Source organism: Protomyctophum parallelum, assembly GCF_964188405.1.
Source record: "Protomyctophum parallelum genome assembly, chromosome: 5".
NCBI classification, from domain to species: Eukaryota; Metazoa; Chordata; class Actinopteri; order Myctophiformes; family Myctophidae; genus Protomyctophum; species Protomyctophum parallelum.
The window spans coordinates 29403477-29428476 of NC_139702.1; the positions used below are offsets into that span (position 1 = coordinate 29403477).

Sequence of the window (25000 nt, forward strand, 5' to 3'; positions counted from 1 at the left end):
ATCAGCTTTTGTTGCATTGTTTTTGGTTGGTGTTGTAACTAAGCATTATGTTATGCTTTAGCTATTGGAAAATAGCAGAAACTACGAGCTTGTAGGTCTGCTATTTTTGAAAAATCATAAAAATGCGGCACAAAACTTTAAATATATATTCTTTCAGAGCAAACTTCTTTTTTATATTTCGTAGTCAGGCCTACAGTATTAAATCAATCAAACAATCAAACAATCATTCAATCAAAACGTCATTGGCCGATAGTAACAATAATGTATTTCAAGTAAACACAACAAACCTATAGAGCTTAGTGTAGCATTCTCTCAGCTAGCGTCCTGCGCTGTAGGCTACATGCAGCCACAACAGCCATCAACCTGCAATACAGTATGCAGCGCTGGCAGGGTGCATGGCATTTAGGCTAGCAGAGTAATTAGACACACACACACACACACACAGGCTTCCCCTTGGGGTGTAGTAGTGTAGCGTGCGGTGCGTGTGTTGCCGGGGCTTTGATGTGCCATGCCCTTGGTTGGCTAGCCCCCGCTGGTGGCTTAATGTCTCGGGGTATAGAACAGGGACCACTGGAGGGAGGGTCCATGGGTGTGTGTGTCTGTGTGTGTGTGTGTGTGTGTGTGTCTGTGCGTGCGTGTGTGCGTGCGTGTGTGCGCGCACTGCTAGCCCATTAATATTAAGACTATAGAGGCCGACACCCCAAATGCCTTCTAAACCAGTACTTGTTTCAAGATTTTTCAAATCAATAAAATAAGAAAATAGCAGATGTAAGCTTGTAGTTGTACATCTGCTATTTTTGAATAGCCAACACTAACATCTAAGCGTTGACACAGATGCTTTCTGGGGTTTAAATTTCAACAAATTCAATCCTATAACCTTTGCAGACAGCAGTACAGTATATATACCATAAATGAGCCGATTACTGAATCCTTTGAGCACTATTAAATGTTAACTTTTTTTTTTTTTTTTTTAAGGAATTGTTCTGTATTCTACTGCCATTTCTATGGTGGCGTGTGTGATACTAAAGTGATCATCAGGTTTGATCGTGTGGAAAGTTGAATGCATAGTTGCATACACACACAAGGCATGCCTCCCCACACACACACACACACACACACACGTACACACACACACACACACACACACACACACACACACACACACAATAAGGATCGGGGGCCTTGATAGAAAAAAGTAGTGTGAAAACAGCCAAACACGCTGTACAGCTGAAACACTGAGGGATGGATGGAGGCAGAAGCCCTGCAGGTTACAGTGGATGGACAGACAGCTGAAACACTGAGGGATGGATGGAGGCAGAAGCCCTGCAGGTTACAGTGGATGGATGGACAGCTGAAACACTGAGGGATGGATGGAGGCAGAAGCCCTGCAGGTTACAGTGGATGGATGGACAGCTGAAACACTGAGGGATGGATGGAGGCAGAAGCCCTGCAGGTTACAGTGGATGGATGGACAGCTGAAACACTGAGGGATGGATGGAGGCAGAAGCCCTGCAGGTTACAGTGGATGGACAGACAGCTGAAACACTGAGGGATGGATGGAGGCAGAAGCCCTGCAGGTTACAGTGGATGGATGGACAGCTGAAACACTGAGGGATGGATGGAGGCAGAAGCCCTGCAGGTTACAGTGGATGGATGGAGGCAGAAGCCCTGCAGGTTACAGTGGATGGACAGACAGCTGAAACACTGAGGGATGGATGGAGGCAGAAGCCCTGCAGGTTACAGTGGATGGACAGACAGCTGAAACACTGAGGGATGGATGGAGGCAGAAGCCCTGCAGGTTACAGTGGATGGATGGAGGCAGAAGCCCTGCAGGTTACAGTGGATGGATGGAGGCAGAAGCCCTGCAGGTTACAGTGGATGGATGGAGGCAGAAGCCCTGCAGGTTACAGTGGATGGATGGAGGCAGAAGCCCTGCAGGTTACAGTGGATGGATGGAGGCAGAAGCCCTGCAGGTTACAGTGGATGGATGGAGGCAGACCCTGCAGGTTACAGTGGATGGATGGAGGCAGACCCTGCAGGTTACAGTGGATGGATGGAGGCAGACCCTGCAGGTTACAGTGGATGGATGGAGGCAGACCCTGCAGGTTACAGTGGATGGATGGAGGCAGAAGCCCTGCAGGTTACAGTGGATGGATGGAGGCAGACCCTGCAGGTTACAGTGGATGGATGGAGGCAGAAGCCCTGCAGGTTACAGTGGATGGATGGACAGCTGAAACACTGAGGGATGGATGGAGGCAGAAGCCCTGCAGACAGGTGAAACACTGAGGGATGGATGGAGGCAGACCCTGCAGGTTACAGTGGATGGACAGACAGCTGAAACACTGAGGGATGGATGGAGGCAGAAACCCTGCAGGTTACAGTGGATGGATGGAGGCAGACCCTGCAGGTTACAGTGGATGGATGGAGGCAGAAGCCCTGCAGGTTACAGTGGATGGATGGAGGCAGACCCTGCAGGTTACAGTGGATGGATGGAGGCAGAAGCCCTGCAGGTTACAGTGGATGGATGGAGGCAGAAGCCCTGCAGGTTACAGTGGATGGACAGACAGCTGAAACACTGAGGGATGGATGGAGGCAGAAGCCCTGCAGGTTACAGTGGATGGACAGACAGCTGAAACACTGAGGGATGGATGGAGGCAGAAGCCTTGCAGGTTACAGTGGATGGACAGACAGCTGAAACACTGAGGGATGGATGGAGGCAGAAGCCCTGCAGGTTACAGTGGATGGATGGAGGCAGAAGCCCTGCAGGTTACAGTGGATGGATGGAGGCAGAAGCCCTGCAGGTTACAGTGGATGGATGGAGGCAGAAGCCCTGCAGGTTACAGTGGATGGATGGAGGCAGAAGCCCTGCAGGTTACAGTGGATGGACAGACAGCTGAAACACTGAGGGATGGATGGAGGCAGAAGCCCTGCAGGTTACAGTGGATGGATGGAGGCAGAAGCCCTGCAGGTTACAGTGGATGGATGGAGGCAGACCCTGCAGGTTACAGTGGATGGATGGAGGCAGACCCTGCAGGTTACAGTGGATGGATGGAGGCAGAAGCCCTGCAGGTTACAGTGGATGGATGGAGGCAGACCCTGCAGGTTACAGTGGATGGATGGAGGCAGAAGCCCTGCAGGTTACAGTGGATGGATGGAGGCAGACCCTGCAGGTTACAGTGGATGGATGGAGGCAGAAGCCCTGCAGGTTACAGTGGATGGATGGACAGCTGAAACACTGAGGGATGGATGGAGGCAGAAGCCCTGCAGACAGGTGAAACACTGAAGGATGGATGGAGGCAGACCCTGCAGGTTACAGTGGATGGACAGACAGCTGAAACACTGAGGGATGGATGGAGGCAGAAACCCTGCAGGTTACAGTGGATGGATGGAGGCAGACCCTGCAGGTTACAGTGGATGGATGGAGGCAGACCCTGCAGGTTACAGTGGATGGATGGAGGCAGAAGCCCTGCAGGTTACAGTGGATGGATGGAGGCAGACCCTGCAGGTTACAGTGGATGGATGGAGGCAGACCCTGCAGGTTACAGTGGATGGATGGAGGCAGACCCTGCAGGTTACAGTGGATGGATGGAGGCAGACCCTGCAGGTTACAGTGGATGGATGGAGGCAGACCCTGCAGGTTACAGTGGATGGATGGAGGCAGACCCTGCAGGTTACAGTGGATGGATGGACAGACGTGTGGCCTCTTGTCTATTACAGCTCTTTCCATAGCTATAGGCAAAGCCACAGGCTGTCCATATATGGTCAGTAGTAATTAGAGGGGGGTGGGGGTGGGGGCGGAGGGAGAGAGAGAGAGAGAGAGAGGGAGTCATTTCCTCTATCTTCGCTCTCCCTCTGGTTGCATGGTGCTTAAGCCTTCATAATGCTGACATCAGCACTCAGCTCTGACTATACAACCCGCACCCCCCCCCCCCTCTCTCTCTCTCTCTCTCTCTCTCTCTCTCACACACACACACACACACACACACACACACACACACACACACACACATACACACAGACACACACACACACATTCACTATATGCCTTGCCAAGTGTTAATGCGCATGCACACGCACGCACACGCACACGCACACGAACACACACACACACACACACACACACACACCACACACACACACACACACAGAGAGAGAGCTCAGAAACTGTGGTTCCAGATAAATATTGCATGCATGCATTGTGATGTGATGTGTGTGTGTGTGTGTGTGTGTGTGTGTGTGTGTGTGTGTGTGTGTGTGTGTGTGTGTGTGTGTGTGTGTGTGTGTGTGTGTGTGTGTGTGTGTGTGTGTGTGTGTGTGTGTGTGTGTGTGTGTGTGTGTGTGTGTGTGCGTGCGTGCGTGCGTGTGTGCGTGTGAGCAGCAGCAGCGATATCATTATCAAAAATTAACATGACCATAATCCCAAGCATCATGACCATCATCAACATCATCATCATCATCATCATCATCATCATCATCAGAAAGCTTTGAGGGAGGCCAGACACCGCCAACAACAACGACACACACACAATAAAACCCACGGTTTTCATTCAACCCCTCAGAGTGTCACAGTGTGTATGTGCATGTACGTACACTCTAACTAGAGTTTAATTCACACTCAGCATTCAACTGTACATTAAAACAGCGGGCATGAGGCATGCAGCTTACATTCTCACAAGCCACACATGCTTCACACGCACACACACACGCACGCACGCACGCACGCACAAACACATGGGACCAAACAGTCCAGTATATATACTGTACCTTATAGCATGAGGTTCTCAGAGCGGGGTCCGGGGACTCTCGAATGTGCCTCGAGTCTGGTGGGCTAGTCTTGAGGAGGAAGTATGAGGAAGTATGCCAAATCTGTAACTCTGGCAGTGATGTACAAACGGAACCAAATGGACCCCTTAATACGGGTCCATTGGTTCCGTTTGTGCACACTGCCCAGAGTTACAGGGAGTTCCTTGGAAATGTAAAAGTTTGATAACCACATGCCTTATTATACAGTATAGGCTATAGCATATATAGTTTCAACACCATTTTAGCTGCATATATATTATACACATGGCAACACCATGCAGCACAACCCCCCCCCCCCCCCCCCCCCCTCTCTCCCCGCCCCCAAATAAAACAAAATGTAAAAAAAGGATATGGCCATTCGGTGATCTTTTTGGCACACTTCCGCACAAAGTTGTCCTCGCTGAAGAGGAAGAGGGAGCGGTTGACCGTGAGGCAGCTCTGCCGGACGGGTATGGGGTTGTACAGGGCCATGGTCCGCGCTCTCTGGGCCATCGACTGCTTGTACATCCGCTGGGGGGGACCTCCGGGGGGCCCTCCCTGCCTGCTGCCGCCGCGGCCTCCGCCGGGCCCCCCTTGTCCGCCGCCGGCACCCCCGCCACCGCCGCCCCCGCCACCTCCTCCTCCTCCTCCTCCACCTCCGCCGCCTCCTCCGCCGTACCTGTTGGGCTGTTCGTCTCCGAAGCGCGCCATTCTGTAGTAGTAGACACCCAAACGCCAGTGGTTAGGAAGGAGCAGCTTAGCCGGGCCGGGTGGGGGGGGGGGGTCGGGGTTCGCTAACTCAGCGCGATACCACAACCACCGCCACAGCGTTCACATTCCACCGCCGCGTCAACATAGCGTCATAGCACCGGGCTCTAATAAAGACACATGCAGAATGGTGGAAGCTTCCACTGGGCAACTGATAATGTCTCTGCTCCTCTAGTTCTGCTCTGTTTCTGTCTGTCTCTCTCTCTCTCTCGCTTCTCTCTTCTGGTCCTTAACGCCGAGAAGATACCTCCATTGGTGGTTTGGGGGGGGGGGGGGGGGGGGGGGGGGGCGAGGAGAGGGAGGGGGTGGAAAAAGGGAGAGAAAAAAGCGAACGGTGTGTTTGGAATGAGAATGGCAGAGAGAGAGAGAGAGCTGGGTGTTTATGTAATTTCTGGAGAGAGAAAAAAAAATCACTTCAGCTATAATAGCAAAGTCTATAGGCCGGTTATTGTTGTGTCGAGAGAAATATGCAAATAAAAAAGGGTGTTGTTGCTTTATAGGTAAAGCAGTGATTGTAATAGTCTTGTTGGGGGGGGGGGGGGAAGGTATCCCCCTTTTCTTTTCTTTTTTTTTTTGGTCAGGAAAATCCTCTCAAAGTGTAAACGGGTTCTTCATGCTGCATTTCAATAAGCAAACGGATCGATCATTTCCCCCCACACCACTGAAACAGATGCAAGCAGAATGCATAGATAAGAGCATCATCAATCAGGGCTAAATAAATATTGCAATCATTTCCACTAAGTAGGTTATAGGCATCTATAGACACACTGCGTCTTTTCCCCCACAGCCTAGTGCATCTTTAACAGGGTCTGCAGTTGTTTTTTACCCCCCCCCCTATAGGTCCCCTTTTTCAGCGAGATAAAAATAGATTTTTCTTTCTATTCCTATTTTTTTTTTAGAAAATACATTTTGTTTTAAATGACTAAATTCTTAATTGAATTGAATGTGCCATACATATATCCGCAATGTTTGAAGTGGTAGCCTAAACTGGCCAATATTCTGCCGTCTCTCTTTCTCTCGCTCCTGCCAGCAACCACCAGTCCACCACCACGTTCTTGGGTTACACGCTAAACGCCAACGAAAGGGCTTCCCCAGGCAGACAGCGGAGCTAGGGTGACATTTGTTGATATTTGGGGCTGATGGACGGTGCGGTATATATATATATGTGTGTTCAAGCTCTCAACCAAAGGCGGCGGTATCAGTCACTGATTTTGGGGCGTGATGAGCGCGCGTTTGGAGACGGGGGATGAGGAGAGAAAAAAGGAAACACTCACACCACCCCGGGTCCTCAAAATCTATATATTTCTTTCCTTCTCTAGACCAGAAGAGAAATGAAACCAACAGCAACAACAACAACAAAACCCACTGTCCACAATGCTCATCTATAATCCAAAGGTTGGCAGAAGAGGTATAAAGATCCGGATCAGGAGCGTGAGAATCAAAGCACCACTGGGTGGTGAGGATGAAGCGTCGGCGTCAATTCTGGCTCGGTAAAAAACGACGACGGCGCGGCGGGTTGAATCGCTGTGGCACCACAACTAGCTGCTGCTCGCGGCTTCTCCTCCTCCTCTGCCACCAGGCAAGGCGCAACCATCCCCGCCCAGAAGCATCGCCCCCCCCCCCCCGAGGCTATACACCCCTCCTCAACACCGAAAAAGAAGCCTCCAAGCCCCGCAGAGCCAGTCCAATCAATCTCCCCCCAATCTCACTCGCCTCTACTGGTTTTTTTTCTCCCTCTCTCTCCCTCCCTCTCTCTCTCTCTCTCTCTCTCTCTCGCCCCTCGAGGGACGTGAACGAATGCGCTATGGTCGGTCCGGACCGCGAGCTTGTTGTTTAGTATATCGCCTTTCTTGGGAGATATTCTGATGAGCCGTGCAGGGTGGTGGTATAGGAACCTAAAAAAAAGAAAAAAGAAAAGAAAAAAAAGCCCCCCAAAGGAAGTGAAAAGGCGCCTTTTTAGCCTCTGCTGGCGATCAGCTGTCGTTGTTGGGTTGAGCCGCGCACTGAACATCTGATCAATTTGACGCTACCCGAGCGCCGCGCGGAAATCTGTGGCCAAGCCTTGCAGCGCATGACGCTCAACCCCCCCCCCCTCTCTCTCTCTCTCTCTCTCTCTCTCTCTCTCTCTCTCCCTCCCTCTCCAACTCCTTCCCAAAGAAGGAGATGATGATATTCGCGCGGCTCTTTCCCTCTCTCTCTCGTCCGGTCCATGCCAATAATAAGTGTCACAACTTCCAAGCACTATATGACATTATACAGTATGGCTGCCTGACACACGTTATACAGTGACGGGTCCAATAATGTGGGCTGTGGTGGCCGCATGCACGAAGCATTTGTTTTGTCACACGGTTTGGTTTGCACGGCCATCATTCATGCCTTGATGTTATCTATAAATGCCGGATGATTCTATATACATTTCATTAAGGATAATTGTGTGGTCAACAATTAACACGCATGCAGCGCGCTGCAGTGTGTGTGTGTGTGTGTGTGTGTGTGTGTGTGTGTGTGTGTGTGTCACGTGTGTGTGTGTGTGTGTGTGTGTGTGTGTGTGTGTGTGTGTGTGTGTGTGTGTGTGTGGTGTGTGTGTGTGTGCGTGCGTGTGCGTGAGTGCGTGCGTGGGAGGGAGGGAGGCTCATTATGATACAGTCATCTGCTCAACAATATGGGAATTGGGAAACCACAAAAAAGAATTCACGACAGATCCTGTGTTATCCCTTAAAATTATAGTAAAACCGCCAAATTAAGTTGAACTAACATCTTTACTGGCCACTGGCCTTGGTTTTGAGGAAACTCTGTTTGTATGAAATCGAGTTATGATAATATATTTTTTCCTCCGCCTCTGTTTCTCTTTCCTCCAAGCTGTTTTAGCTGTTTTGTTGTTCTATACAGCAGGGGTGCCCACACTTTCAAATTGTCCAGCTCAACAAGATCTATACTGACCAAATTAATTATTATGCCTTTGCTGGAAATAGTTACATATAAGACACACTTGGAACAGGAAATAGAGAGAAGTGGAATTCACATTAGAAGAGTATAGGCTATAGTAGAGGAGGGGAAAGGAACTGGTTGGAAATTGGAATAACTGTTACGTCCAACCAGGGAAACTCTCCCCTGTCAGGTGTAAAGGAGCAACTTGGACACTCAGGCATGAAGGAAGCATGAGTTCAAGTCCGTTGCTCTCCCCTTGTCCCCCATATAGGGACTAGGTTGGTGGAGGGTGTGTAGAGCCCAGGATCACATTAGATGATTGAAACAGGGGTGAAAAATGGGTTACAAAATCGTGGGTTATATAAAAATCACACACGTGTGAACTGAGTGGTGCAATTCCCCCCCCCCCCCCCCCTCTCTCTCTCTCTCTCTCTCTCTCTCTCTCTCTCTCACTCTCTCTCATTAGAGTCACTACCCCTCTCACTGTTTCTGGCGCCCCCTACTGCTATTATTAAGTCACATACTCATGCTCACACAGACAGACAGACACACACACAAACAAACAAACACACAGACACACAAACAAACAGGTACGAGGACATTGCAAGCTGGTTGTAGGAGTGGTTGCACCACTCAAAAAAAGAAAGAATAGTAGTAGATCTATAGTGAATGAATATTCTGCAACTAGTCTAGTCTCAGTCATGCTATAGTGTTAAGGCTATAGTCGCAGAATATTCATTCACTACTACTATTCTAATGTGAGCCACAAGCCTTACTACTGGCTTACAGTTATTGGCTTTTAATACACTGTTCAAGTCCGTCATAAAACACCTGTTTTTATTCCTAGGCAAATTGTTTATACTGTGCATGATCTATAACACTATAGGTTTAATGGACAGCTTGTATTATCTGGGCCCCAAAACCTAATGATTCAAAAGAGATCTTTAATTTATAGATCATTGTCTATACGTACCTGCCTCGAAACCTCTGCTGCATTTACAGTGCATCGTATTTTAGTTTACTATGCTTTTCAACTTCATGTAATCATGCAACTTCAGATATTTGTATTTGTAAGTTCGAGTTTCCTATCTGTATTGTGTTTCAGTAGGCTACGACAGGCTACGACATTTCATAATTTTGTATTTGTATGTTTTTTATGTGGACCCCTGCAGGAAGACTATAGCTGGTTGCCTGCATGGCACCAGTTAATGGGGCTCCTTAATCAAATCAAATCAAAAGTACAATCGCACACAGACCGATAGGAGTGAGCCGTTCGTTGTGCATGTCAGTGGAAGTTGCCACCAAATTTTGGTGGTCCACTAGGGCCCCGTGCGTGCTTCAACGTTGGAAAGCCTCACTGGCCCCTTGATATAGGCAGAGAAAAAGTCTACCAGGAAGTGAAGCGGAGGCGGAGTTTTACCATACAGTACAATAAAAGGATATAGAGAGTAGAGACGTTAGTCCCCCCCTCAGTGGCGTTTTGAAGCACCCGGAAGACTGCCGGAAGTATAATTATAACTCAATGGCTCGAGCGAGCGGAAGTTTAGCCTATAGCATACGCATGTGACGTCATGAACGTCTGTCCACCCCCATGAAAGTGCTGCAATTCCACATTTCGCCAGTAGGGGCGGTGGTGGCTCAGGGGTAGAGTGCCTGGATGGTAACCGTAAGGTTGCCAGTTCGAACCCGGGCTCCCCCAGAGTTACTGTCGAAGTGTCCTTGAGCAAGACACTGAACCCCTAATTGCTCCCGATGTGCTAGTTGGTACCTTGCATGGTTTCCGCTGCCATCGGTGTATGAATGGGTGAATGTAATGCACAATCTCTGTAAAGCGCCTTGGATAAAGGCACTATATAAATGCACCATTTACCATTTACCATTTAGGTAGTATGGCAGCTTCAACGCTGGATAACCCTACTGGGGGCTTGAGTTTTACACATAGATATTAAAACAATATAGATGCCTCATTGGTCGCTGCACTTTGGTTGGCGCCTCTGATTGGCCTATACCGAACGTCCCCTTCCGTTCTTCCGTTTTGCTTCCGCTATATTATGCTTCGCAAGGAATCTCAGGAAAGCTTGCCAATGCAATGCAATCACGCATCGCCATCGCCTCCTGTTGCCTTCCGTTGAGATACAGACGCCCCCAGAGCCGGAAGAGGCGTCTACATTTATATGCGTCTATGGTTTTACAACCACATGGTTTTCACATGGATTCCTGCACATGGAGTTCCAAGGTTGATCATAGGTTAGTTAAGAGCTCCATCTAGTGGACACTGAAAACACAGTTTGGACTATAGCCTACGTGTCATTGGCAGGATGTGCCTTTGAAAAAGATGGACGTGTTGCACGCCATTGGCTGGTGCAACAATGTACTAGGCCTACACATTAAGCAGAATGTCCCAATTCACACATTTTCAAATGTATTAAAAAAAGGTTTTGAAAATAGCAGACCTACAAGCTCACAATTCTTCCCGATGCCACGCACTGTGAGCTTGTATGTCTGCTATTTTTTTTTTAACCCTATAGAACACATATTTTTTGTTAAACCATCATCAGTAAACACGGGTATATTTGACCCAAAATAAAATATTCCATAAAAAATATTTCTCATCAAAATATATTGCAGTATACAGCAATACTGGTACTCTTCTTTGATATTTCATCATGACTTTTCACAAAAAAACTAAAAATTGATTTCATGGGGGGGGGGGGGGGCCTATCATGGGGGGGGGGGGGAATCGGTGAAAAATGTGCATATTCTTTTTTAAATATTCCTAAAAACATCACACCTGTGTGAACTGAGTGGTGCAACTCCCCTCTCTCTCTCTCTCTGCAGGCGACAGTGCAACACTATCTCTCTCTCTCTCTCTCTCTCTCTCTCTCTCTCTCTCTCTCTCTCTCTCTCTGTTTCTGGCACAACAGCGCCACTTTTGCCCCTACTGGTACTCTAAACGGACATATAGTCACATAGGTTAGGAACTTAGGACACAGGGACATTGCTGTTCCTTGGAGTGGTTCCACTCAAAAAAAGAGAAATGAAGGTGGGAACTTCTCCTTTGGTCCACCAATTCCTAAGACATGTGAGAAGAGAGAAGAGAAGTGAGAAGAGAGAAGAAAAATACAAAAATAAAAAAGTCCATTGTGGGTGTATTGGATTTTTCTCTGTCACACTATCAACTGAACACGGGTGAATTTCACCCGAAGACCTGCCTGTAGAAGGGATGTGGGCAGGGAAACAAACCTATACCTTCTATGATGTCACAGAGCATCATGAAGGTACTGAGAGACCCATCCACCTCAGACATCAGCAACATTATGAAAATTGCAAAAATATAACCGTCCGGGTGAAAATCTATAGGGTGTTCTATAGGGTTAAAAGATTTTTGATAGTAGATTGGTTATTTTCAAATGTGTATAGGGCTAAAGTGGTTAATGTATATTTGTAATAATAATCAGAATGTACAAAGTAAAAAGAAGCTAAAAGTTTTCAAATAATGATACAGTGGAGTAGAGATATACCTATACACTACAGTATTTGCCTCTGAGATGTAGTGGAGTCGCAGTGGAGTAGAAGTGAAAGTGCTGAAAAAATAAATACAAATAAAAATAAGCCACCGAGTGGCGCGCTACAAGCTTGTATAGGTCTGCTATTTTTGAAAAACCGTAAAAATGCGTCACAAATCGTTGAATATATATTCTTTCAGAGCGAACGTTTTTTTTTATCTCAACGTCAGGCCTAAAATGGGTTAAAAGTACAGCATATACAGCGGCGCTGTCTGTGGTCCTGAAACAACACAGAGCAGCTTCTCAGAGCCTCAGGCGCTGTCCAGAGTGCTGAAACATCAACCATTCAGAAGGCCTTATAGATGAAGTATAGTTTTGGATCACTGGCATGACTAATTCATTTATGAAACTCTATGAAGAGACACAATTTACCTTTTTACACCCCCTCCCCCTCCTCCTACCACCTCGAAAACCTTTGCTTTAATCCACCTATACAGAATATTACAGCATGCACTCACTGTCCACGTCATATACCTACTGCCTGCTCCCCTTTCTCTTCTCATCATCTGGTCTAATTCCCGGAGTTTATGATAAAAGCCGGTTACAGCTGACTGTGTGTGTATGTGTGTGACGTGTGTGTGTGTGTGTGTGTGCGTGTGTGTGTGGCGGTGTGCGTGTGTGTGCGTGTATGCATGCGTGCAAAAGAGAGAGAGGGGAGAGAGAGAGAGAGAGAGAGAGAGAGAGAGAGAGAGCATTTAAGTGTCGGGAAGGAGTGCTTCGTGCGAGGATCGCGGGAATCCACGCGGCAGAGAGATGACAAGCTGCCCCGTCACATAATTGATAAGGACTGGAGAGTTACGTAAGAAAGGGAAGGAAGGGTTTGGTGTGACGCGATGGCTAACAGAAGACTTACAATCTTAACTCTGTTGTGTATGTACTGTGCATGCATACACACACTGGCATGCATGGCTCTGTTCGCGCTTCTGCACGCCCGTGCAGGGTGCGTGTGTGTGTGCGTGCGTGCGCGGGCGTGCGTGTGCGACTGTGCGTGTGTGTTAGAGTCGTGCTGTGGGCCTGATGCGCAGCATTGACATTCAGGGAACGTTCACACAGGCAACCCCCGCAGGAAGCCCTGGCACCTCCCCCTTGAAACGACGCACCCCTCCTCCTCCCTCCTTCCCTCCTCCCTCCTCCTCCCTCCTCTCCACATCATCAGCATCCCCCCCTCCCTCCCTCCCTCCCTCCCTCCCTCCCTCCCGGTAGCCACAGCTGCTTGAGATTGAACGAGGGAAGAGGAGGAGGAGGAGGAGGAGGAAGCATGGACCAGATAACTGATCCAAATGCGGGTGCCAATTCACTTTAATTCAATGCAATCTATAAATGAGTTTTAATGCACTCACTCACCTCCATGAGTGAGTGAGTGAATGAGCATGAGTGAGTGAGTGAGTGAGTGAGTGAGTGAGTGAGTGAGTGAGTGAGTGAGTGAGTGAGTGAATGAGCATGAGTAAGTGAGTGAGTGAGTGAGTGAGTGAGCATGAGTGAGTGAGTGAGTGCAGTGAGGGAGGGAGGGAGCATGAGTGAGTGAGTGAGTGCAGTGAGTGAGTGAGTGAGTGACTGAGTGAGCATGAGGGAGGGAGGGACAACGAGTGAGTGAGTGAGTGAGGGAGGGAGGCAACGAGTGAGTGATTGAGTGATTGAGTGAGTGAGTGAGTGATTGAGGGAGGGAGGGAGGCAACGAGTGAGTGAGTGAGTGATTGAGGGAGGGAGGGAGGCAACGAGTGAGTGATTGAGTGAGTGAGTGATTGAGTGAGTGAGTGAGTGAGTGAGCATGAGTGAGTGAGTGATTGAGTGAGTGAGTGAGGGAGGGAGGCAACGAGTGAGTGATTGAGTGAGTGAGTGAGTGAGTGAGTGAGTGAGTGAGTGAGTGAGGGAGGGAGGGAGGGAGGTGAGGGAGGGAGTGATTGAGTGAGTGAGTGAGTGAGTGAGGGCGTGTGTGACTGAGTGACTGAGTGACTGAGTGACTGAGCATGAGGGAGTGAGGGAGGGAGGGAGGGAGTCTGCCCCCTGCATATCTGGAGAACAGTCTGACCGATGGACTTTAAACTTGGCGTGCCCATCTATCCCAGAGAACCCAGGGGAGCGATGTGCCAAGTGGGGAGTGGTCTGAGTGGAGGCTGTCTGGAATAAATCCACAATTCTCTCAAATAAAAATATATTCGCCTGTCTATCTGTGTCCCCTTTATGCCAATATACTTATAGCTTTAAAGTATGGAGCTCTGTCTGTCTGTCTGTCTGTCTGTCTGTCTGTCTGTCTGTCTGTCTGTCTGTCTGTCTGTCTAGTATTCAACAAGGGGATAGGGAAACCTTCAAGCGTCCTGCAGAGTTACTACGGGGGGGGGGGGGGGGGGGGGGGGGTTGGGGGGCGCCAACTCCCTATACTGAGGAGAACTTTAAAAAATATCAGATCTACGAGCTCACAGCGACTTGTGATGTGAGGCGTTGCGAGATTGTACATCTGCTATTTCCGGTAAAGAGGTTTGTAGAGCAGACTATGTCCAGAGTGAAACGTCAAGGTATCGACTAAAGGGCCTTGCAAACGGGGAGCGATAAAACGCGCCTATAGTTCATTTTCAATGAGTATAGTCGCGGTGCGACAACGCAGGATCACATTAGATGATTGACACAGGGGTGAAAAATGGGTTACAAAATCATGGGATAAAAATATATGTATTAAAAAAAATAAGAAACATAGCTTTTTCAGAAAACTGTCAGGATGTAGAAGACAATTTTAGAATCTGATCTCAGGTCAGAATGGGTTAAAACTGCGGGAGACAATGCTGTGTCTAGTATTGAGAGACTACAGTATGTAGAGGATATGACTTTATAGTGCCGCCCCCGACTTTATGGTCCTCCAATCAGCAGACGGCTGTTTGCACTATAGAGCGTGGCAGTCCCGCCCCCTCGAGAGACCCGGAAAAGAAATCCCTGTTAATTTTCCTCATAGACTTTTCAGAAAGTATTTATTTAAAGACATTTATACACCGCGGACAAAGCCGACTCTTGTCGTGACATATCATGACAATAAACACAATGTTTTGGGGCAGAACAAAGAATTTAGAAAGTAGAAAAAAACTGCAGGTTACAACACTTATTTTGTTTGTTTTTCTTCTTTGTAATTATTTGTTTGGTCCAAAATATTGTGTTTGTTGTCATGATTTGTCACGACTGGCTTCGTACGACAATTAACCCATTTTGAGCGGGAACCCCTTTTGGTGGTTACATACATTATGTTATAATTTAGCTATTGAAAAATAACAGATCTACAAGCTTGTAGGTCTGCTATTTTTGAAAAAAACTGTTTTATTTTATTTCGACGTCAGGTCTAAATGGGTTAAAAGGTCTTTAAATAAATACTTTGTGAAATGTCAATGGGAAAAATGCATTGGGATTCATTTCTTGGGCCTGGCGTCGTCATGAAAGGGGGCGGGACTGCGACACTCTATAGGCAGCGCTCAGGTGGGAATGTGTCCATCTTTGATTCATTTTTGTTTTGTTTTCAGGACGGTGTAGATAGCAGACCTACAAGCTCGTAGCACGCCACTCGGTGGCGCGCTACGAGCTTGTAGATATGCTATCTACACCGCCCTAGCTCAAGGGTTCCCTATAATCCCTATAAGTGCTGAAATGTTTACCATTGAGCTAATAGAGCCTGTCAAATTCATGCCAGATGATCCTTCATGTGTCTATAGGTGAGACCTGACCTTTGACACGATCTAAAATGTCTCAATAGAAGAGCATGAGGAAACAAAATGCAACCAACTGTAAAAGTGATATATTGTATTAACCGTTTCAGCGCTAGCATTTATTGAAAAAATTAGGATCTAATTCACGCCAGCATTTTTTCCAGTCGAGCTCTTATTTTGAAAAGCCACAGTTCCAGTCCACCGGAAGTACATTATCCGGACGCTCAGCGGAGCCGAGACAGGCCTTTGTTTACAATGTGAATCTAAACCGGAGCACTGGAGAGCTCCACATCGCCGGCTCTGTGCCGTCAAAGAAACGCTGTTTTGACCAAAATGCCATCTGGGACCAGGAATGGGAGATACAGGCGATTGAAAGAAACGGATAGAATGGATTATTATAGTGACGACGATCTAAAATGGATGATCCAGTGCTGTGCTAACAACACAGCTAGCTAACCGGCTAACGTAAGTAGCATTATGGCTCGATCGATCAAATGCACTATAAAAGCGCAATTGCCATTAATCAACGACAATGGCGTTAAGCGTTAGTATCAAAATTAGGCTACAATTGGCATTAATCAACGGCAAAAGTATCAACATATGCCTACTCTACCACACAGATTGGTCAAAAAACATTTTGATTCATAAAAGATCACACTCGTGTGAAGTGAGCTATATACAATACATGGGCAGAAAATGCATACCGTAATTGTCGGTATAGGCCTTAATATTCTAAACACCCTGAAAATAGCTTATTAGTGCACTTTCACAATGTGACGCATTGTGAACGTGTATATCTGCTATTTTTTGCTAAATCTTCTCCTATTCAGGGTTCCCTCACAAATTCAACAATGAATTTCCGAAACGTTTCCCAAAACATTTCCATAATTCGTAACCCAATTTCCAGACCTACTGTATACAATCATTCAGTGCAATAATGAGTGTCTTACTATATGAGGGGGAGGGTGTAGCAAAAGAAAATCTGAGATGCATTCATTGATCAGAACATGGATATCGTTTGGTATGTTTTTCATTGATGACAATTATTTGCTGTCAGGATTTTACACATTTGAAAGGACGTGCACCTGAAAGCACATCAAACAAAGAACGCATAGCACTCTTTGTTCAGTATTACTTATGCAAGGAGGGTTTTTATCATGCCGTTAGCACTATACTGCTGCCCTACATGCATACCATTACACACATCCCCTCCTGGGACATGTCCACTATAGACCGATTCACAGAGGGTTTCCTGGGTGCGGCCATTACTGAGGGTGTACCATTGAGTACTGCAGCACTGATTAGCTACACCTGGCCTACGGAGCACCTGCTCCATGGATTACCCCTCAGTAATGGCCGCGCCCAGGGCACCCCTCTGTGAATCGGTCTATACAGCCACAGTTGTCTAACTGCTGGCTATCTGAGCGGCGCCCCCGTAGCTGGAGCAACGCAAATCTTTCAACATTGAAACGATGATGATAACTATTACGCAAAAATAATTATGATTATCTCAAATCATTTTGATTAGACGATTATATAATACTTGAAGGAAGGAAGCCCAACAAAAATAAGTTCTACTCTTCGGTATACCTGTACACAAGATAGGTACACAAAAAGTACAACACCTGAAAAAAACTCAAAACAAAGAAACTAAAACAAAACAAGAAAGTCATATCAGCTTGCGTTACATTCTCCTGCATAGTCCTTTCTGTAGTCGTAGTCGTGTTTGCAGTTTCTAGTCATGGTGCGGTGGGGGAAAGGAGAGGGGGCTCTGTGTCCCATTGGCCGTGGGGATTAGTGTCCCATTGGCCGTACAGGGATAGTCTCCCATTGGCTTATAGAGGCCAGCCAATCATATCATATCAGCCAATCATATCTATCTATCTATCTATCTATCTATCTATCTATCTATCTATTTAACTGTTTTATTCTTATTGTCTCCACCAGGCCGAAGGCATGGGGGGAGAGTATGTTTTGCACTCCGTCCGTCCGTCCATGTGTCCGTGTGTCCGTGTGTGTGTCCGTGAGCAGCTAATCTCGGCCACCGTTAACCTGGTCGATGCCACATTTTGCACACACACTCCCTGGATGCCAACGATGAACCTCTGCCCCAAACTTTCCAGAACGGCCTGTTATAGCGCCACCAGGAGGCCGCTTTGTGCAAAACAAGTTTTTGCACAGTACACCTACAGATTTTGTCCAAACATCGCGCAAATTGGTACAAAGTCTCTCTAGAGCCATTCAACGAAACCGGTCTTTCAGATTTCTCAGACTCCCTCCTGATTGGTTAAGATTGGCTTCCAAAGTTCACAGGAGTGCTCAGTTTCAAACAAAATGCTGCAAATCATGAACACATCGCGTGATTTCCGTGAAATTGTGCACGCACATTCCCACTAGGCCGAGGACTAAATGCCACATGAACAATTTCAACTCAGCCTCAAGGTAACTGGCCCAAAAGTGTTTTTACATCTAACTGCACGGATTTGTGGATAATTTACTTTTGTTGCCCTTTTATCCAACCACCAGATGAAGGCAAGCTGCAATGTCCTACATTCCTATCCTGGTGGAGACCTGTGCCCAGAAGGGCACTTTTTCTAGTTTCTTCTGTTACATTTTTTCTGCTTGTAGCACTTTGAGATTTGCTTCAAATGAAAAGTGCGTTATAAATAAAATTTATTATTATTATTATCTATCTATCTATCTATCTATCTATCTATCTATCTATCTATCTCATTTTTAATTCTGTTGAAGTCCTGTTTTAATTGTCCACTCAACGTCAGTGGATCATAAATAGAGCCTAGATACAATGTCGGATAGATAGACAGACAGATAGATAGATGGACCTTTGTTGATCCCGTAGGGAAGTGTCACAGTCCCGCCCCCTTTCATGACGACGCCAGTCCCAGGAAATAATTCCCAATGCATTTTTCCCATAGACATTTCAAAAACTATTTATTTAAAGACCCCTTAAGCGTAGCCAACTCGAGTCGTGACAAATCATGACAACAAACACAATATTTTGGACCAAACAAATAATGAAAAACAACAAAACTTTCTAATTAATTGTGTTTATTGTCATGATTTGTCACGGCAAGAGTTGGCTTTGTCCGCGGCGTAAACGTCTTTAAATGAATACTTTTTTGAAAAGTCTATGAGGAAAATGAATGCGGGGAATTATTTTCCGGGTCTCTCTATCTCGAGGGCGGGACTGCGGCGCTCTATAGAGGCAGCACGCCAGCTCAGACCCAGGGCATATATCGCTGCTGCTGGGGCACAAACCTCTCATCACCATATTCTAACTTTTTGTTTTATTAAAATTTTTAGCCATTGAAAAATAACAGATCTACAGGCTCATACTCATAGCGTGGCTTGAAAATGTGGCGCAAATCTTTGAATATATTATTATTTCAGAGCGAACTTTTTAAACTCAAATCTATGCTTCTGCGGGGGGGGGGGGGGTCGTCGTCCTCAAGTCTAAATGGGTTAAATGAACGCCCTACTTGATCATACTACAGTGTCACACAAAAGTATACAAAATTGCAGACGGCGTAGTGTTTTGAGCTTGTCGATCTGCTATTTTTAATACTGTCGAATTTGAATCCTGCAAAGTAACGGTTTGTGAGGTTTCCACCCGACAAAGACGATATACAGATATGGGGGGGGGGGGGGGGGGGGGGAGGACAGCAGCTAAGTGCAGGAACAAGATAAAATTATGGTACTGTAGAACGATGCTTAGTACGGATGCAAGGAAAATACAACAGGATGAAATATATCCACTGTAGCATCAGTGCGGGATACAAATGCTAATAACAGTTAGAATACAGTATACAGTCCTGTCATAGCATTAGGGACGTTAGAGCAGCAATGAATGCAGACAACCGACATGAACAGTATATCCAGCACAGCGCTAAGACAGAAACGTCATCAGTAGGGTCATACTGAAGTGTAATGTACTTCAGAGCTACAGTGGCGGAACAACATTGGGCCGGGCCGGGGGGTGAGACAGCACGACCGGGCCTCACCGAACCTGACTCCAAACAGCAGCACCCCCCCCCCCCCCCCCCCACCCCCCCAACGGAAAAAAAAATCATTTTAACAGTTGCTGCTAATTTGAGCAGGCGTGCATGAACGAGAGAGGAGTTATGTGTGTGTGAGGAGCTTAGCCCAAACATTTAGATTCTCGTAGAGGGTCTTTTTCGATTCTGGCGAATCTCTCTACGAGAGTCTAAAAGATAACCCCGCCCCTAACGTCGAAAAGGAACGTTTGTGCCTCAAAATCACTCTTACCTTGTACAAATGCAAAATCTAAGCTGCTTTAAATGTTGCCCCAATTGTTTGTGAGGTGTTCGCAATCAGATTAAACACCGCACATGCTTATTTTTCAATAAAAAAGGTATTTTAATCCACTCTGTTTCTGAATCCTCCATTGTAAATGCGGTAAACGGCGCAACAGAATATTGCCCGCGCCCCTAGCGGCCAGGGTTCTCTTGCGCATTTACAATGGAGAGAAAAGCAAGATGGCCGCCAGATTCCGAGACAGAGTTGATTAAAATACCTTTTTTATTGAAAAATAAGCATGTGCGGTGTTTAAAGTGGGGCAACATTTAAAGCAGCTTAGATTTTGCATTTGTACAAGGTAAGAGTGATGTTGAGGCACAAACGTTCCTTTTTGACGTTAGGGGCGGGGTTATCTTTTAGACTCTCGTAGAGAGATTTGTCAGAATCGAAAAAAACCTCTACGAGAATCTAAATGTTTGGGCTATGAGGAGCTGATCACAGTCACAGATAGAGGGAAAGTGACAGTGTTATATTTTGCCTATTATTTATGCTATATATTATTGATCGCGTCTGTGTCTGTGACATTGCGCAGCAGTGCACACACACGAGAGAGAGAGAGAGAGACGTAGAGAGAGAGAGAGAGAGAGAGAGAGAGGTGTTGCGTGTTAAAAAATAAATAGGCTACAACTCATCTTTGTGTTCTGTTTCACCTTATTGCTGAGTGATCGCACACAGGGAAAAGCAACAAGAAGGGGTTTAGAATGGAAACAGTCCGTTGTGGAGAAAAGGAAGTCCACACATATGCACTCATAAGTCCTCACAGAGTGATTAGCCTACTAATGACTCTGAGTGACAGGTGCTGCCACTTTTGTAGCCCTGGACGGTGCGCAGTACATTCTCATCAGACAGACATGATATTTTGTTAAAGTGTAGGCTATTATAGGCTATATAAGCTCTGTATCTGGTTAATTCAAGAATCAAGATTGCTTTATTTGTCATTCTTTAATTCCAACTGCAGCAGCAGAAAAAAACTAAATTGCGATGTGCTGAGTGCACGGGCCGCAGCAGCATGGGTCGCGCAGCTCGCGCTGCCACAAACTTCTCTTTACATCAGAGAAAAAAAGAAAAAGAAGAAAGCGACCGGCGACTTCTTCAGAAGCAAGAGGAGTTACCGTAGTTAGTTAATTGCGGGAGCCTATGCAGGATTCGCGGGTGCCCGCTGGTTTTATCAGTCGTGAGTAGCCTGAGCTAACGTGTTAGGTTTCTGGTCTAGAGGGGCGGGTCGCGGCTCAGATTTGCGCACGCCCTGATTGGAACTCATCGATCTGTCCGTCACCCCCGGCCCCTCCTCTCCCCCCTAGTGCAGCGCTACGTCACATCATTTGGAGCGACGCCCACCCGGAAGGTTTGACTCCCACTTTTAGACCAGAGAGGCCAATGCGTTCCTCCAGGCTTTCAATTTTTGCACCAACAAAAATGAAAGCCTGGTACCGAGGCTAGTCGTGAGTGACTGTGTAAAAAATCGTCCATCGATCATCTGACAGCCCGGGCCCCCAGGAGGTCCGGGCCGGAGTGTGACCACCCCCCCTACCCCCCCGGTAGCTCCGCCGCTGCAGAGCTACAGTATTAGTGTACAGAATGTGTGTGGAGATTCTGCTCTGGAACGTACCCCTATAAAACTCAGTCCAGGGCTGGACTGGGACAAAAATTCGGCCCGGGGCATTTTCGCGTGAAGTTGGCCCAGACCGGCCGGCCCACCACAACCAGCGCGCAGATAGCAGAAACTCTACCGCCTGCTCCGTTGCGGCACACACAAACAAACAAGCCCTAATATGCACCACTTTTACAGAACAACATAAATGACACAAACCAACAGACAACTACACACAACCCTTTGTAGAGGGTTTATTTATTTGTCACTGATAGAAATGGCAGAATGGCAGCACGCCAAAAAATCTACGGTCGCGGCCCACCGGGAAAATGCCCGGTATATGACCTGTGGCCATAGTCCAGCCCTGCATCCCACTGAAGGTGGCTGAATGCTACCATTTTATGGTGATCAGCATTTCACCGTGGGTGATTTTGATACTATAGCGCTCATATATACATGGCCATCGGTGATGTCCTTTGCTTTCTGCTGCTTTCTGCTCTGTGTCTCCCTGCCTGTGAAACCAAGGGGACCGCCCACCCAACATCTAAGAAAACAACTGACAGATTACAACTTGTCCAAAATGCAGCAGCTAGAGTTTTAACTAGAACTAAGATGAGAGAACATATTACTCCAGTTTTGGCATCACTGCACTGGCTTCCGGTTGTTTTTAGGATTGATTTTAAAATTATTTTACTTGTCTATAAAGCTCTCAATGGTCTCACACCTTCCTACCTACATGACTGCCTGCCTAAATATGTCCCAAACCGGCCCCTAAGGTCTTCCACTGCTGGCCTGCTCACTTTGCCTAAAAAAATGGCAACTAAAAAATACGGGGAAGCAGCTTTTTGCTTCTGCGGGCCGTCGGCATGGAACAAGCTCCCACTGTACCTTCGTCAGGCAGCCTCTGTAGACATTTTTAAAGCTCAAGAAGCTTAAAGACCCACTTCTACAACATTGCTTTTAAGTGATCTTTTATTTTTGTTATTCATGTCCTCACTGTATTGTATTACTGCTTGTTTTTTAATGTCGTTGCCTTGCTTTATCTGTTCTTATCTTTGTACCACTGCCTTTTCCTGATTTGACACTGCGTTATTGTCCTATTGTTTTAACTGCATGCCTGTTTTAATGCTGTTTTGTTTTGCTTTTGTTTTTATTATCTTTTCTGCTCTGTAAAGCACTTTGAGCTACATTTATGTATGAAAGGTGCTATATAAATAAAGTTTATTATTATTATTATTATCTATCTAGACCAATCACAGCAGCCAGCAGGGTGATTTTGGTTAGTAAAAATCACACCAGTGTGAAATGAGGGTCGCGCTCTTGTCATTGTCGTACATCAATTTATGTTAGCCGACATTTGACATTGCTATACATAAGGTGGTCCCTTATTGGCCATGAAGCGCTCCCACCGACATGATTGGTTAGCCGATTTGCTCGTCTACATACAGTATGACGTAAGTTATCCCTTAATGTCAATGGCGGTTCACGTTTTGATGTTTAATTCACGTCATATTTAGCGGAATTATGAGCTCTTATCATCACACGTCATCATGCATCATCTCATATTACTAGCCAATAGGAATGCATACAGTGAGGAAGTTGCGTCCTCACTTTGTAGTGATAATTTCCTATATTGGTAGGCAGCTGTATGCTTGAGCCCAAAGTATCTTAATTCGGGTACCACTTTTTATGCTGCTTATATTATGATTATATATATGAACATATATATAATATAATATATAATATATATATGATATATGATTATATTATAATATTATATATTATGTTATATTATATTATTACTGACTTGACTGGCGCTGCTTCGGTCTTACTGACTGGCTTGGCTCTTAGTCTCTTAGATCTGGCGCTTCTGAGTTAATCTCTGGAATACACTGACGCTTCTGACGCACAGTCTGTCTTCTATGAGCCGTACTTTATACTGGGTGACGTCAGGCCACGACGTCACGCCACCGACCGTTTCCCTGGCAACAGTGTTACGCAATGTTTGTGTTTACACTCATGGAGATCTAAGGGGCGGCATGCATGGGGCAGTGTCTTAAAAACCCATTCTGGGCGGGAGCCCCTTTTGGTTGTTTTTTTTATTTTTATTTTTAAGATTTTTTTTTTTTTGCGGCTTACGCCTTTTTATTGATTTTTGAAGGGACAGACAGTAGGCTGACAGGAAACGGGAGAGAGATGGGGGGATGACATGCAGTAAAGGCCGTGTCGGGCTCGGGAGTCGAACCCGCGGCACACTGCGACTGGATTACCAGTCCGGTGCCCAGACCGTTACGCCACGGCCTGGGCCCCTTTTGGTTGTTTTAACTAAGCTTTATGTTATACTTTAGCCATTGAAAAATAGCAGATCTACAAGCTCATATTTAACCCATTCTGACCTGAGATCAGATTCTATAAACGTCTTCTACATCCTGACAGTTTTCTGATAAAGCTATGTTTCTATGTCAGTCGTTCTTCGATTTTTCAAAAATAGCAGACCTACAAGCTCATATCGCGCCACTCGGTGGCACGATACAAGCTTGTAGATCTGCTATTTTTAAATAGCTAAAGCACGACATGATGCTAACACCAAAATGGGTTCCCGTTCAGAATGGGATAACAGGCAGAGTGGCGCGCTATACGAGCTTGTAGGTCTGCTATTTTTGAAAAATCATAAAAATGCGGCACAAATCTTTGAATATATATATTCTTTCAGAAGACTTTCTTTTATTTATTTCGACGTCAGGCATAAATGGTGTAAGTGTACAGGGTTTGATGAGGTCTGGCCATATACCTGAGGTCTGCAGTCACCTAGGCGGATGCGTGCACGCATGCACTCAAGGCGTCTTATACAGATTATTATACATTTAAAAAGTTTAAAGGTATTATGACATGATTTATAACATCATTTTAAAAACATTAAAAGTCTTGGCCATGGTCCTTCAAACGTGTCTAAAAAGTTTGAACACTCAACTCCACTCCAGTATTTCTTGACACGAGTTTTTGTGCATGTGTAAAGTTCATCCTGAGAAGCCATGGAAAAACACATTATTTTAGCCTGTAGATGTTGGTAATTCCCCCTTTCCTGTCAACCCAAGATGCGCTACTTTGACAACTTGGTAGGAACGTCGTCAAAAATAAAAGAGTCATCTAGGCTAGTTGGTATCCAGTGTAAGGACTTGTGTTGATTGACACAGCCAACAACAGAGCAGATTGATTTTTCTCTAGAAGCCATTATTAGTAAGTATTACAAAGAAACAAAGTCGCGGTCACAATGAGGAAGCGGAGAGGAGAGGGTAGGCACTAGGCAGGGAGCAGAGGGGAGGGGGCGGAGGTTTAGCGGAGAT

General features: G+C 46.3%; 1 protein-coding gene across 1 annotated transcript in view; it reads right to left on the reverse strand.

The window, feature by feature from the left end:
• Positions 1-25000, reverse strand: part of cacna1ab (calcium channel, voltage-dependent, P/Q type, alpha 1A subunit, b) — a gene marked incomplete at both ends in the record, with an annotated part of 292563 nt that overhangs the window by 191964 nt on the left and 75599 nt on the right. The window contains 3 exon segments of the mRNA XM_083764411.1: positions 1909-2099; positions 3443-3729; positions 5136-5494. Coding sequence (XP_083620537.1) covers positions 1909-2099; positions 3443-3729; positions 5136-5494 — 837 coding nt within the window.